Source organism: Syngnathus typhle, linkage group LG15, assembly GCF_033458585.1.
Source record: "Syngnathus typhle isolate RoL2023-S1 ecotype Sweden linkage group LG15, RoL_Styp_1.0, whole genome shotgun sequence".
NCBI lineage: Eukaryota > Metazoa > Chordata > Actinopteri > Syngnathiformes > Syngnathidae > Syngnathus > Syngnathus typhle.
The window spans coordinates 11,974,880-11,988,651 of record NC_083752.1 but is presented as its reverse complement, the minus strand read 5'-3'; the positions used below and the strand labels follow the sequence as shown (position 1 = coordinate 11,988,651).

Below are 13,772 nucleotides of genomic sequence, written 5' to 3'. Positions count from 1 at the left end.
CGCGTTGTTTTTGGATTATTTTAAAACTCATCTGCTTGCTGATGTTATTACATGGTTAAGAGGTCTTAAAACATTGATTGAAACAAAATGGCCAATGCTATTTTCATTTATACGCTGTGGTCAAACTTAGAAAAAACTTTTTTTTTATTTTCATTTTTTTATTATGTTTTACTGTGTGCTTTATTCTGAATTTTTTTTTTGTAATAAACTGTGACCAACAAAAGTGATTGTTTTCTGTGTGTTTTCTATTAAAATATCATACTTGTATATTACCTGTGCCACACTCTGTTTTCCTTCAATCTGCATTTCACAATGGCTCGTAACAGTTCTCTGAAAAAAATCTACTACAACGCCGTAGACCCCGCCAGTTTTGGAGGAGAAGCACGTTTGCACAAAGGAGCTACTGGTCGCTGTAAAAACACTAGTATTAAAAAAGTGAAAGCGTTCCTAGCAGACCAAGACACATATACTTTACATAAACCAGCCAGAATAACTTTTCCTAGAAATAAAGTTTTTGTTCGAGGTCCTATGAAGCAGTTTCAGGCAGACTTATGTGACTTACAGTCACTGTCACGCTACAATGACGGATTCAAATATTTACTGACTGTAATTGATGTGTTTTCGAAACGCGCATTTGTACGAGTTCTGAAGACCAAATCAGCTCCGCATGTCTCTCGGGCGTTTGAAGAAGTGCTAACAGTTAGCGGGGTACCGTCAAGATTGCAGACAGATAAGGGGAAAGAATTTTTTAACAAACATTTCCAGAAATTAATGAGACAGAATAATATTTTACATTTTGCCACGTCTTCCGATACAAAAGCGCAAACGGTTGAACGCTTTAACAAGACACTCAAAACACGGATGTGGCGTTATTTCACTTCAAAAAACACACAACGGTACATAGACGTAATTCAGGAATTTATCACCAGCTATAATAACAGTGTTCATAGCAGTATAACAATGACACCTAATGCTGTCAATGAGGAAAATCGCAACGTTGTTTTTACTAACTTGTATGGCAAAAACCCCTTCCGACGAGGAATCAAGTTCCGGTTCGCTCCAGGCAACACGGTCCGTCTCTCCAAACTCAGAGGCACCTTTGAGAAAGGTTACTTGCAGAGTTTCACGGATGAAATATTCAAGATAACACAACGACTCCACCGTGTCCCTCCTGTCTACAAAATATCAGACTTGGACGGTGTGCTTATAGAAGGCACTTTTTACGAAGCAGAATTACAAAAAGTAAAAATAAAAAAAAATAAGATTTTCCGGATACAGAAAATTCTTAAATCACGCACTGTGTCAGGCAAGAAGGAGCTACTCGTCCACTGGGTCGGCTGGCCAACCAAATTTGACAGCTGGGTGCCTGCAAATAGCGTTAAAGACATTTAAAAACTGATAGGATAGTCATTCTGTTAAAATCTCGAGATGGGTGATGTACAAAAAGAATTCTACGTAACATTAGCCTCAAATGCTAGCATGCACATCTTTCCTGACAACACGCTTTCAGAATTTAAAGTGGAATTAGCGCAACATATCGATTTAAAAGGATCATGGGAGGTTGGCTTATGTGAGATTTCATACATCAACTCAATTTTTGACGTTCCTGAGAAAAAACGGGATTTCTATTTCAAACAGTCGAAACCTCTTAGTAAAGTTGAATCTTTACAAGGTGATTCTGAAATTAAACATATGGTAAAAAATCGGGAAGGTGGTCGGAATATCTATCACAAACAGCCAAAATCCCTTATCTCGCGAGATGAGACTTTACAAGGTTATTCCGAGGTTTAACATACGCTGAAAATTCAAGGGGGTGTTTACAACAATCATGACTCGTTAGCTTCTGAAATTCAAACTCTATTAACTAAAGCTAGTATGAAAAAGGTTGCTATTCAGTTTGATCACCATATACGAAGATATTTGTTTGCAGGCGAAGAAAATTCAAAAATTATGTTTAAGGGCCCCCTAGCGTATATCGTTGGAATGAATCCGGAACATTGGCTCCAGCTCAAACCGGAAGGCGTCTATGGACAACATCCGGCTGATAAAAAAGCCGGTTTATATTTTCTATTTGTTTACACAGACATTGTTCAACATCAGACCGTCGGTGACGCTTACGCGCCGATGCTGCGAGCTCTCCCCATCGAAGGAAACTTTGAGGACGTTATAAATAAGAGCTTTAATCCTGTGTACTATTTAAACGTGTGCAGATCTCATATCGAGACCATTTCAGTTAGTCTTCGAACAGATCAAAACACACCTGTCAGCTTTGAATACGGGAAAGTTATCCTCATTTTGCATTTTAGATCAAGATAATAAAAACAATGGTGTCATCAACCACACACCCCGATTTGTATCGATTTGTCGATTATTACGAAACGCAAGTGGGAGGATCAATTCAAGGTTTCCAAGGAGCCCCAGTCCAATATGGGCGTGGCCTAGGTTCAGTTTTTGCTAAACTGTTTCGCTTTGTCATGCCTATGTTCAAAAGCGGCTTTAACTTGGCTAAGCCACATCTTCAGACTGCTGCTAAAAGCATAGCAACGGATGTCGCTGGACGTGTCATAGAGAGAATTCACCGCAAAACGGCGACCACTCAAGAAGGTTCCGGACTTGCAGTTTTATCACGCCGGGGGTTGCAACCTGGTGGGCGGAGAAAAAAGACTATTAAAAGAAAAAAACGCTCTGCCGATCTCAGATCAGCTAAGAAAAGGCGAAGGAGACAGAGGGCAGATATCTTCTCTTAAAATGGCCCTTCTACATTTTAAATCGCAAGAATGTGTTTTGTCAAGTCTCGATTTGTTTTCATGTCCTTTAACACAACTATCCATCGAAGACAGCTCCTATGTAGAATTCTTACCGTTATCGGCCATTGTGGACCAGGGGCCAATTGAATTTTTTATACCCGGGGATGGCTCGAAATATTTAGATTTATCTGATACACTACTACACTTGCGTTTAAAAATAACACGTAGAGATGGGAGCAATTTACCACCGCAAGAGCAAGTCGGCATTGTGAATTTCCCTATAAACACAATTTTTAGTCAATTAGATATCTCACTGGGCGGGAGATTAATATCACAATCTAGTGCAACGCATGCATATAGATCCATCATTGAGTTATTGTTAAACTTTTCAAACGATTCTTTGGAATCCCAATTCACAGCAGGGATGTTCGCAAAAGACACTAGAGGTCGTATGGACTCTATTATATTTGAAGGTCCTGCAGCCAACGAGGGGCTGGTTCGTCGTGCTCAGCTGATGGGGGGCTCACGCGAGTTTCATGTTACAGGACCGCTACACGGTGACATTTTCTTTTCCGAGCGTCATCTATTGAATAATGTGGATCTACGCCTAAAGTTAACTAGAGCTCCTGATGATTTTTGCCTCATGAGCGCTCTAGACAGCGATTCGTGTCTGAAGATATTAGGCGCTTCACTGTATGTGAAAAAAGTATCAGTTTCACCAGCTGTTTCAATAGGGCATGAAGCAGCTTTACATAAAGGTAACGCGTTGTACCCTCTCAGTAGAGTCAATATAAAGACCTTTTCTATCCCTCAAAACTCACGGATTTGTCACCAAGATAACCTCTTCCTCGGCCATATTCCTAAACAAATTGTACTAGCTATGGTGAATCATAACAGTTTTATGGGACGAAGAGATTTAAACCCGTTTAATTTTTTACATCACAACATTGAGTATCTGGCCCTTAGCCATGAAGGTCGCCAAATACCGGCTAAAGCTTTTCAACCTAATTTCGACGCTGGATTATATACACGTGAATTTCATAATCTATACACAGCTACGGGGCGTTTTTTAAAAGATTTAAAAGATTCTCTGTATCGATCAACAAGATTTTAGTCAAGGCTATTCACTTTTTGTCTTTAATTTAAGTCAAGCAGATGATTCTGGGGCTTTATCGCCCGTGAATAATGGTGTTTTAAGATTAGATTTGCGATTTCGTGTGCCTCTCCCACATACAGCCACGCTTATTATTTACGCAGTTTATGATTCCCTTATTGAGATTAATGCCAAAAGGGAAGTGTTGATGGACTATTATTAAAAAATATGAACGGTCGCGAATTGGATTTGATTATGACCCGGATGCAAAGGGCGTTGTTTGGTGGGGTTTACGCGTCAGACGAGCTAGCTGACGTCAAAGACAAGCCCCCCAGATATTATATTGTTAACACCCACCCACGCCACATGCCAGGCGAACATTGGCTCGCTTTGACTTTAGAATCTGATGGTTCGGCCACATTCTTTGATCCTTTTGGTCTGCCACCAGACAGTCCTTATTACCCATCAAGTATATACAGATTTCTAAAAAAGTATTCTAATCGTTTGGAATACCATAACGGACAACTCCAACATGAATTGAATGACACCTGTGGTCAACATTGTGTGTACTACTTGTCGCAACGGGGTTGGGGGCTGACCTACAATGACGTCATGAAGCATTATCATCCCGACCCTCTGGATAATGACTCGATGGTTATCGATTTTGTCAAGAAATGTCGAAGACCGGATCGGCTGTGTGGCGGGCAAATATCATGTTCATTACACAAATTTAAAGAATGTCATTGTCTGAAACCGTGTTAATGTTTTATAAAATCTCTTTTATTCAATAAACATTGTTAAAGAGAGTTACAGAGTCATTTGTTTTTTTCCAGTAACAGCATTAGCGTATCTAACATTTTAATAACTAACCCACTTTACTACCGGTGATCTGTTTTTCCTTTTTCTCTCTTTTACGCTTACATGTTTTGCGTGAGAAACATCATCATCTTCATCCCTAGCGTATTTCAAGCGTTTGAAATCAGCACGAGCAGAGGGGTTGGAAATGCTTGATTCAGGCAGGTTTAGCTGTGCTAATGTACGCAGAAATTCTGTCCAGCCAGCCGGTTGAGCGGCTAGTTTCTTACCGGCTACAATTAAATGTTTTATCAAATCGCTCATGTGTGAGCCCTTGACAGTTTTCCCTCTAAAAATAAATTCGCTTAGCGGCGTCCATCTTACATCTTCGGCCGATAATTTCTTTAGCACATAGGAGGCGCTGCGACGATAACGCGGCCCCATGGTGTCCAAAATATCAGCCCAATCTTCATCTGTCACTTTTGGGGGCGCTTTCCCTCCCTCTTCAACAACCCTCTCTTCATTACGAATCGTAACAGGAATCTGCTCAGAATCTCTTTGTTTGATCAAACCCATATAACGCTGCATCAGGGATTGATAAATTTTGATCTTTTCATATTGATTTAAATTTTATTATCCAAAACCTGTTTCATCTCCTCATCCAGAGAATACTCGGCGGTGTCCCGAATAGTAGGGGCTGGCTTATTGAGCCTCTCGAGCTGGTAAGGGGAGATCAGGAACATTTTCTGCGCCGTTTTCAAACTCATTTTATTATTTGTTCATAAAACCAGTAATAACGCTCCCCAGAACAGGTGCGAATGCCGCTAATAAAGGCAATATGAAACCACCTTTCTGAACTAACACAGCTCTTTTCTTTTTCAGAGTATTTTTTTTATCAGCTAGAAAGCGGATATTTTTCTTCTGCTTTTTTAGTTTTTTATAAAGTTTTGATTTTAAGGGTAGATGTCCTTTTAAAAGATTCAGAGCAATCTCGCACAATGCCTTCACTAAACTAGCAGGACTTTTGAGGAGTAAATGTTTACGTTTGGCCGGCTTCGATGTAAACAGAGACTTGAGTAACAACGCATTTGTTTTTAAAAGCTTTGTCATCGTTTTATTGTTTGGGGATATAAACTACAGGCCACTGGCTAGGTAGTACACCTGTACGTAGTCTATATTGTTCTGGGCATGAAGGTGTCAGATCAATCAGTAAATACCCATGCGGCTCTTTTGTTGCATCCTCAAAAGATTCCAAGAAGAACTTCCGGTTGCTGGGGCAGATTTGATTCGCCAAAACATTCACTTGCATTTTATCACGGGGATTTTTGAACAGAATCAGATAATTACTGTTTAAACTGATAGTACGACTGAATTTCCCTTGATGGAATACATTCTGTGTTAGCATTATAACGCTTAAATTTTTATGATGTCTATATTGCGTGAATATTCGAACCACTTCCTGATTATCCGAAGCTTGGAAGATGATGTCGTCCAGAACCAGTAGGTGGTGCTGCTGCGGCGGGAACAGCTTCTCGTCATCAAAAGATTCAGGCAGCCCCTTGATAAAAACGATGTCTTTATTCATGTTTTTGAGCTCATCGTACATTGGTTGATATGAAGTATAAACCCAGACAATATTATCAGGTTTTTTTCTCATAACATGTTCAAGATTTCCTATAACATTTTTAACAAAAAACGTCTTGCCACAACCTGAAGGCCCCGCTATTAACGATGAGAAAGGGAGTTCTAATCTAGGGTCAAATTCAATCTGGTTAAAAGCCATTTTCAATAACCAAATGGTTCAGTGCGGCCTTGATTGAGCAATCTTCTTTTGTCGTAGACTACACGAAGCCGTTTGGAAAATGATGTGTTTCTGAGATGAAACCCTCTCTTATTGCGAACAATGCCATGTTGGGGTGCGTAAAGCACGTCTGAGACTGCACCTGCTGTGTCGATGTACCCCTGAACCAAATCGAGCATGCTGTCAAGATTGATGCTCTGACCGCTTTCGTGAGTCTGTGTGATACCCTTTACCTTCATGACGGTGCGGTTTGTTGCCCTTGTCTTGTAAGCGTATGTTTTAGGCCCTGCTGAGACAAATTCTGAAATGCTGTCGTTCGAAAGCTCATCTGTCAAATCGCCCAGATAATCCCCTAGCGGGAGGACAGTTTCGCCAGGTTTGGCCGTGTACACGAGACTGTCTGTGTCAGTGTAAAGAACGCGCGTCTGTAAAATTTCTAGATAGTTGTACATTTTTAGACGTGCATAAGCGGTTGTGAAACATGCAGCCGCCACGTTTGATGTTTTTGAGGCTGGTATCTCATTGTTTACGTTGAAACAATATTGTACAACCGAAAGCTTTTCGCTGATAAAGTGGAAAAATTTCACATCGTACAAACCGGAAAACAGAAGATCAAAAAACTCCTCAGATTTTGTCACAATTTTTGTGTTTGTCATGTTCTCACGCTGGGCTAGTTTTCCCCATAGATTGTTTAGACAAAGTTTCGAAACCTGACGTTTCCCATGATTTACAGCAATTTTGGAAGGGTCCAGTTGGATACCCTGATGAATCGCGTAGCTCTGTATGTAATTTTCTCTATCAGCTTGATTGACCGCATGCGCTGGATAGCCTGAAGATTCCTGTTTACCTTTTAGAAATGTTCGCATGTAATCACGGAAAATTGTGTCGCTCGCTCTTGTGTAATGCCATACTTCTGTAATATCAGCAACAGTGTAGCCAAGATCAAGTGCCTTAACAAATTCAGGAGTTGTCCAAACACCTGTTAACGATCTCTGCTCATCATTATGCGTACAAGCTGTCTGCTGGTTGTTATGCTCAGCGCATGTACGACACAGTGTGAAGACAAGTTTACCTTTAGCTGTTTTGAAAGGTAAAACAGGAAAATACAAACCACGAGGTGGATTGACGGTAGCGCTTATGAAGCCGAAATACAGTCTTGGGTCTTTAAAATCACCGTGGATAATCGTTGGATGACCAATAGGGTAGATGCCTGTACTATTAATGAAAGGATATAATGATGTGACATCGACGTACAACACCTTCTCGTCAGCTTCTGCCGTGTATCTTAAAACAAACGTGTTTGTTCGACCTCCGAAAAGAGCCTGCCTTGGTTTGAGAGGTGTAGGAAATTTGGCTTTTTTCAGGAATTCCTTAACCTCTGTGTTCGATTTTTTCATTTGCAACCATTCGTGCTCCCACATAATTACAAGGTGCACATCTTGTTTAAGCTGCAGTTCCTGAATTTTCTTTTGGGTGTTGTCAAACCTTTCCTGAAAGGGACGTTTTGTTGTTGGACATATATTAGAGAGGTTGTAGCATTCTGGGCAGCCATGGTGATAACAACCAAAATACTCAAAAACTATTTTCACTCCCCCAATTTCAGAATACCCGTCTATAGTGTAGTTATCGATCTTAACTTCTCCCCCGTTCAACGCGTGTCTAATGTGGATATTTTGACTATGCATGACCCATTGCAAGTATTGAATAGAATCGTGTGAGAAAGCTTTGTACTGTCGCATGTAGTTGTCTGAAGGTGTAATAGCTAGTGTTTCAGGAGTTAGGAAATTAGTGCGAAAAACTTTCATGCAAGCCGAGGCTATTGTGACGGCGTTGAAAGGGTCTGTTCTTGTAGCCTCAAAATACTCGCTCCTGAATTTCTCACATCCTTGCATTAGCAAATCAACATCATTCTCACAGTAGGTTAGCGCCTGTTTCGCAAAATCAAACACATCGTTAGCTTGTTTGACATACCATTCATCAAACTTTGCACGTTGCGAGGGTGACATTTGTTCGACATTGTAGTATGTAGGCTCAGGGTGACATCCTACGTAGTTCAAATGTTCTAAAGAGCTAAATTTATGTGGGAAACAACCCTTTGATTTGTCTTCAAGCCCCAGGGCCTTAGGCATCGCACTTAGCGGCATCGTTAAGAATGACAATGAGTCGATATAACGAGATTTTGTGTCTAAATCGACGAATGATAGAACCTTACTCCCTTGCATCAGAATGTCAAGTTTGATACCTAATTCAAGCATTCTCTTTATCAAGATGTAGGAATCAAAACCTCTCGCATTATGTGCAACAAATGTCGTTTGTTTAAACCGGGGGTTTCGAAAAAATGTGAGGAATTTGTCAACACAGTCTGTCCCAAACCACTGTTTCGTCAGTCTATTTGATTTACAACAGATAAGAAAGGGGTTGTGTAAACCATCTGCATCTACATAAGTTTCAAAATCATAGTAGACTACATTTTTGCAAGGCGGTTGAGGCTTGATGGGCTGCATGTAACACAGGTGAGGGTTTAGTAAGACATTGTCATTTTGGTTTAAGATCTCACTACACACGGCGCATCTTTTCACGGGGCACCGATGTTTAGCACCAGTACCATCAGCTTTCACATAATATTGGAGCCCGCATTGCAAGCATTTTTTGTATGTGGTGCAGTTGCTCACACGATTCGTCGCTCGAAACTCTTTATGTTTGGCAAAGCATTCTTCATTACGACAAGATTTGTTACAATCAGGGCAGATAACATGTTTAAATCGTCGTTGTTTACAACGAGGATCGAGACAAATGTTACAGTGTCCCTCACATTGATGGCGTTGCCAATTTTCATGCCCTCTGTAACAATATCTGCAAAAATATGCATACCCCACGAATGCCTCTATCGTTTTCACACCGTAGTAATGATTCTCGAGGTGCAAAACAAATAAAGTGTCTTCGTCTGTTTTAGGGTAATGTGTGTCGAAGAAAGTCATGGGGCGGCTGTCTTCTTTTCGATACATGACAGTTATTTTCCGTCTGAGAACTTTTTCAAATTTATGTACATCCCCCAAACTCACAGGTGTTTGACAATCTAAACCCACACTCTGATGCAAAAGTCTGGCTTGTCTTACGGCTTGTTTTGATGTTAGCGTGTCATTTAGCAGATAGGTTAGTGAAAGAGCAAAGCATAGATTGTTGTCCTTATTACGAGGTATGTACAGATGTCGTTTTTTACGCGTCAAAATCTCTTTGTTGGTAGTGTTCATCAGTCGACGACGCATTCCACCACGGATCGGTTTGACTATTTCGACAATAAGCTCTAAATTCTCATCAGCTAGAAGCTCTACATTTGATTGAGCTAGACGTTCAAGCAGATCTGATACATTATCACGGATAGTGTTTATGTCGCTTTTTTGCGAGTAAACGTGAGCCCTATCATTTCCAGCTACTAACTCGATTTGAATCACGTCACCTCTCTGTGTTTGCATATCAACCTCTCGCAAGACTTCATCTATTCTATCCTCAATCTGTAGGTAAAAGGTTGCAAAATCATTGCTGTTTGCTTGTGATGGTATATTCAAATGCCGCCTTATCTCAATATTATTGAAATGCGGTCTATTTACTACAACAGAGCCGCCGCGCTGATTAGTTATTACAGAAGCATTGTTGTTAGATTGGTGGGCTATGTCTTGAAACGCTGGTGCGTTGTTGTCAATAACATCTATTTCGTGATCGATTATAACAGAGCAGTTGTTAGGCTGAAATGATGGTGGCATGTTACCAGTTATTACAGAAGCATCTATCTCATGATCTATAGGGTTAACGGTCATTCGGTCAATCAGAGGCTGCGTATTTAGATTTTGGATCATGTGTAACAGTTGAGCAGGAATATCTGGACTGTTGCGCCCGCTGTTACCGTTAGCTTGGTTGTTTAATTCTGCTATCATGTTTAGCAGTTGTGACGGTATTAGTGTAGGACTTTGGCTACCATCATTCCAGTTTTGACTGTTTAGCTCGTTTACGACAGCTTGTAAGTGGGCCTGAATATCAGGACTGTCTGTGTCTCTCCCTTCCTGCATGGCATTGTTTACAATGTTGACCAAATCTGGTATTTGGCTTGTAGAAGCAGTGGTTGACGGCAAATCATTGTTAATGTTTGACAAATCTAGCTCAGGTGTATCACAAAGTAGCTGTAAATCTAATTCGTCAATGTTTGTTAAGAAATCCGACTCTGCTGACGTAAGGTTAGCCTGATCCATTGTATTTCTTTTTGATAGAAATTACAATATAAACAACACAAAAAAAATCAGACCTATCTTGATTGAGCTAAATCTGTCAAAATACGTATTACCTTAAAACATTCTTGTAGCCGTTTTTTGTAAACACAGTTACCACTGCACTTTATAGCACGCCTTGTCTTATGGTGATGGCTCTCGTTTGTCGATTCAGGCTCCTTAGTAGTTGAGTAGAAGGCTGCGCGTCTGCTCTTTCTCGCTCTTTGAAGCAGTCCCGTTCCACAACGCTTAACTAGAAGTAGATATTAAAAAACAGTTAAATCGTTATAATACCGTCAAAAAAAACATTTAAATGATGACATAGAATGAAAAGAATAAAAATAAGAAATACCTCTGACTTTTTTTATTGATTCTTGAGGAAGGTCTTCGTAAGCAGATAAAGCGTCCGCCAATTCTATGTCTGTGGATGCTCCCTCTTCCGTCTCTATGCTCGTGACAGCCGTCTGCTGGCCGGAGGGGTGCGTGATTTGATTGCTATCACGTAGCTCTGATAACTCTGCTGTTTTCGTTGCTTCAAAATGACGTGTAGAGCTCGTGACAACCTCCTGTCGACCGGAAAGGTGTATGATTTGACCGAAATCACGCTGCTCTGATGGTTCTGCCTCCAAACCAGTCTGTATCAGTGGATTTTTTAGCCTAGTAGCAGCCGCCACGAGATCTGTTACACACATAAAAAACAAAAAAAAATCACCAACTAATAGCATTTTATTAACTAACGTAAATGAACAGTTGCCTTACCGTAGTCTGATTGTGTTAAATAAACTCCGCTAAAGTCGTCGTCAAATACTGCGTGCACGTCAGCAAACACAGTTATATCTGCATGACATTACATACACATTACATCATGTTTATATGATAACCTCAGTGTATTATTATTATTATTATTATAACAGTATAATTAATAACATGGCTTACCTTTAACCATCTCGAAACAACTTTTTGACGCTCTCTAACTTTGGACGCTCTCCAACTTCTCCGTTCAGAGCTCATCTGCTGGCGTGTCTTCTCAAAAAACAATCAATAGCCCCACCTTAAATACACTAACATTAAGTCCACCCTCCTCTCTAAAAAACACCTATAGACATCCCCCAACACTACACCTCTCCATCTCAATTTTTTTCCTGTCAATTTTTTTCCTGTGCGAATGTCGCCATCTAGTGTTATCTTAGTGACACTGCAGCCCCTCCCCCTAAAACACCTGCACCCTCTTCCCCCTTGACACTTACAGCCCCTCCCTTCGTGGTACCTGCACTTCATTTGCATAACAATAAAATCATGTCCAAATGTCGCCATCTAGTGTTATCTTAGTGACACTGCACCCCTCATTTGCATAACATTGAAACCAATGGATAAGTGCATACTTAATTTGTGTGTTATGTTTTATAAGCATTTTTAATTTTATTGCTTAAATCGCATTTTCTCGGCGAGCTGAGCACTTTTTCTGAATTGTGCCGCTCCCGTCACTCTGGTTAGGTTGGCATCGAAAAAAACGCTCTCGGGTGCTTTAGAGTGCCGAGTTATTCACTGCGCATGAAGAAATGACCACCTCCAACGTTTGGTTTATGTTTTATAAGCATTTTTAATTTTATTGCTTAAATCGCATTTTCTCGGCGAGCTGAGCACTTTTTCTGAATTGTGCCGCTCCCGTCACTCTGGTTAGGTTGGCATCGAAAAAAACGCTCTCGGGTGCTTTAGAGTGCCGAGTTTATCACTGCGCATGAAGAAATGACCACCTCCAACGTTTGGTTTATGTTTTATAAGCATTTTTAATTTTATTGCTTAAATCGCATTTTCTCGGCGAGCTGAGCACTTTTTCTGAATTGTGCCGCTCCCGTCACTCTGGTTTGGTTGGCATCGAAAAAAACGCTCTCGGGTGCTTTAGAGTGCCGAGTTATTCACTGCGCATGAAGAAATTACCACCTCCAACGTTTGGTTTATGTTTTATAAGCATTTTTAGTTTTATTGCTTAAATCGCATTTTCTCGGCGAGCTGAGCACTTTTTCTGAATTGTGCCGCTCCCGTCACTCTGGTTAGGTTGGCATCGAAAAAAACGCTCTCGGGTGCTTTAGAGTGCCGAGTTTATCACTGCGCATGAAGAAATGACCACCTCCAACGTTTGGTTTATGTTTTATAAGCATTTTTAATTTTATTGCTTAAATCGCATTTTCTCGGCGAGCTGAGCACTTTTTCTGAATTGTGCCGCTCCCGTCACTCTGGTTAGGTTGGCATCGACAAAAACGCTCTCGGGTGCTTTAGAGTGCCGAGTTTATCACTGCGCATGAAGAAATGACCACCTCCAACGTTTGGTTTATGTTTTATAAGCATTTTTAATTTTATTGCTTAAATCGCATTTTCTCGGCGAGCTGAGCGCTTTTTCTGAATTGTGCCGCTCCCGTCACTCTGGTTAGGTTGGCATAGAAAAAAACGCTCTCGGGTGCTTTAGAGTGCCGAGTTTATCACTGCGCATGAAGAAATGACCACCTCCAACGTTTGGTTTATGTTTTATAAGCATTTTTAATTTTATTGCTTAAATCGCATTTTCTCGGCGAGCTGAGCACTTTTTCTGAATTGTGCCGCTCCCGTCACTCTGGTTAGGTTGGCATCGAAAAAAACGCTCTCGGGTGCTTTAGAGTGCCGAGTTATTCACTGCGCATGAAGAAATGACCACCTCCAACGTTTGGTTTATGTTTTATAAGCATTTTTAGTTTTATTGCTTAAATTGCATTTTCTCGGCGAGCTGAGCACTTTTTCTGAATTGTGCCGCTCCCGTCACTCTGGTTAGGTTGGCATCGAAAAAAACGCTCTCGGGTGCTTTAGAGTGCCGAGTTTATCACTGCGCATGAAGAAATGACCACCTCCAACGTTTGGTTTATGTTTAATAAACATTTTTAATTTTATTGCTTAAATCGTATTTTCTCGGCGAGCTGAGCACTTTTTCTGAATTGTGCCGCTCCCGTCACTCTGGTTAGGTTGGCATCGAAAAAAACGCTCTCGGGTGCTTTAGAGTGCCGAGTTTATCACTGCGCATGAAGAAATGACCACCTCCAACGTTTGGT

The 13,772-nt window shown here is 40.7% G+C and overlaps 1 protein-coding gene across 2 annotated transcripts; it reads right to left on the bottom strand.

Moving 5' to 3' along the window:
- Positions 1–6,198: 6,198 nt before the first annotated feature.
- LOC133168559 (uncharacterized) lies at positions 6,199–11,183 on the bottom strand. Of its 2 annotated transcripts, none has more exons than XM_061300196.1 (2): positions 11,048–11,183; positions 6,199–10,943 (listed from the first exon to the last, which is right to left on the bottom strand). In XM_061300196.1, the coding sequence occupies exon 2, from the start codon at positions 10,678–10,680 to the stop codon at positions 6,421–6,423; it is 4,260 nt and encodes a 1,419-aa protein (XP_061156180.1). In that variant the 5' UTR covers positions 10,681–10,943; positions 11,048–11,183; the 3' UTR covers positions 6,199–6,420. The 2 variants fall into 2 exon arrangements, with proteins under 2 accessions (XP_061156180.1, XP_061156179.1); XM_061300195.1 differs by having other exon boundaries at positions 6,199–10,948; positions 11,048–11,135.
- Between the last annotated feature and the right edge of the window lie 2,589 nt (positions 11,184–13,772).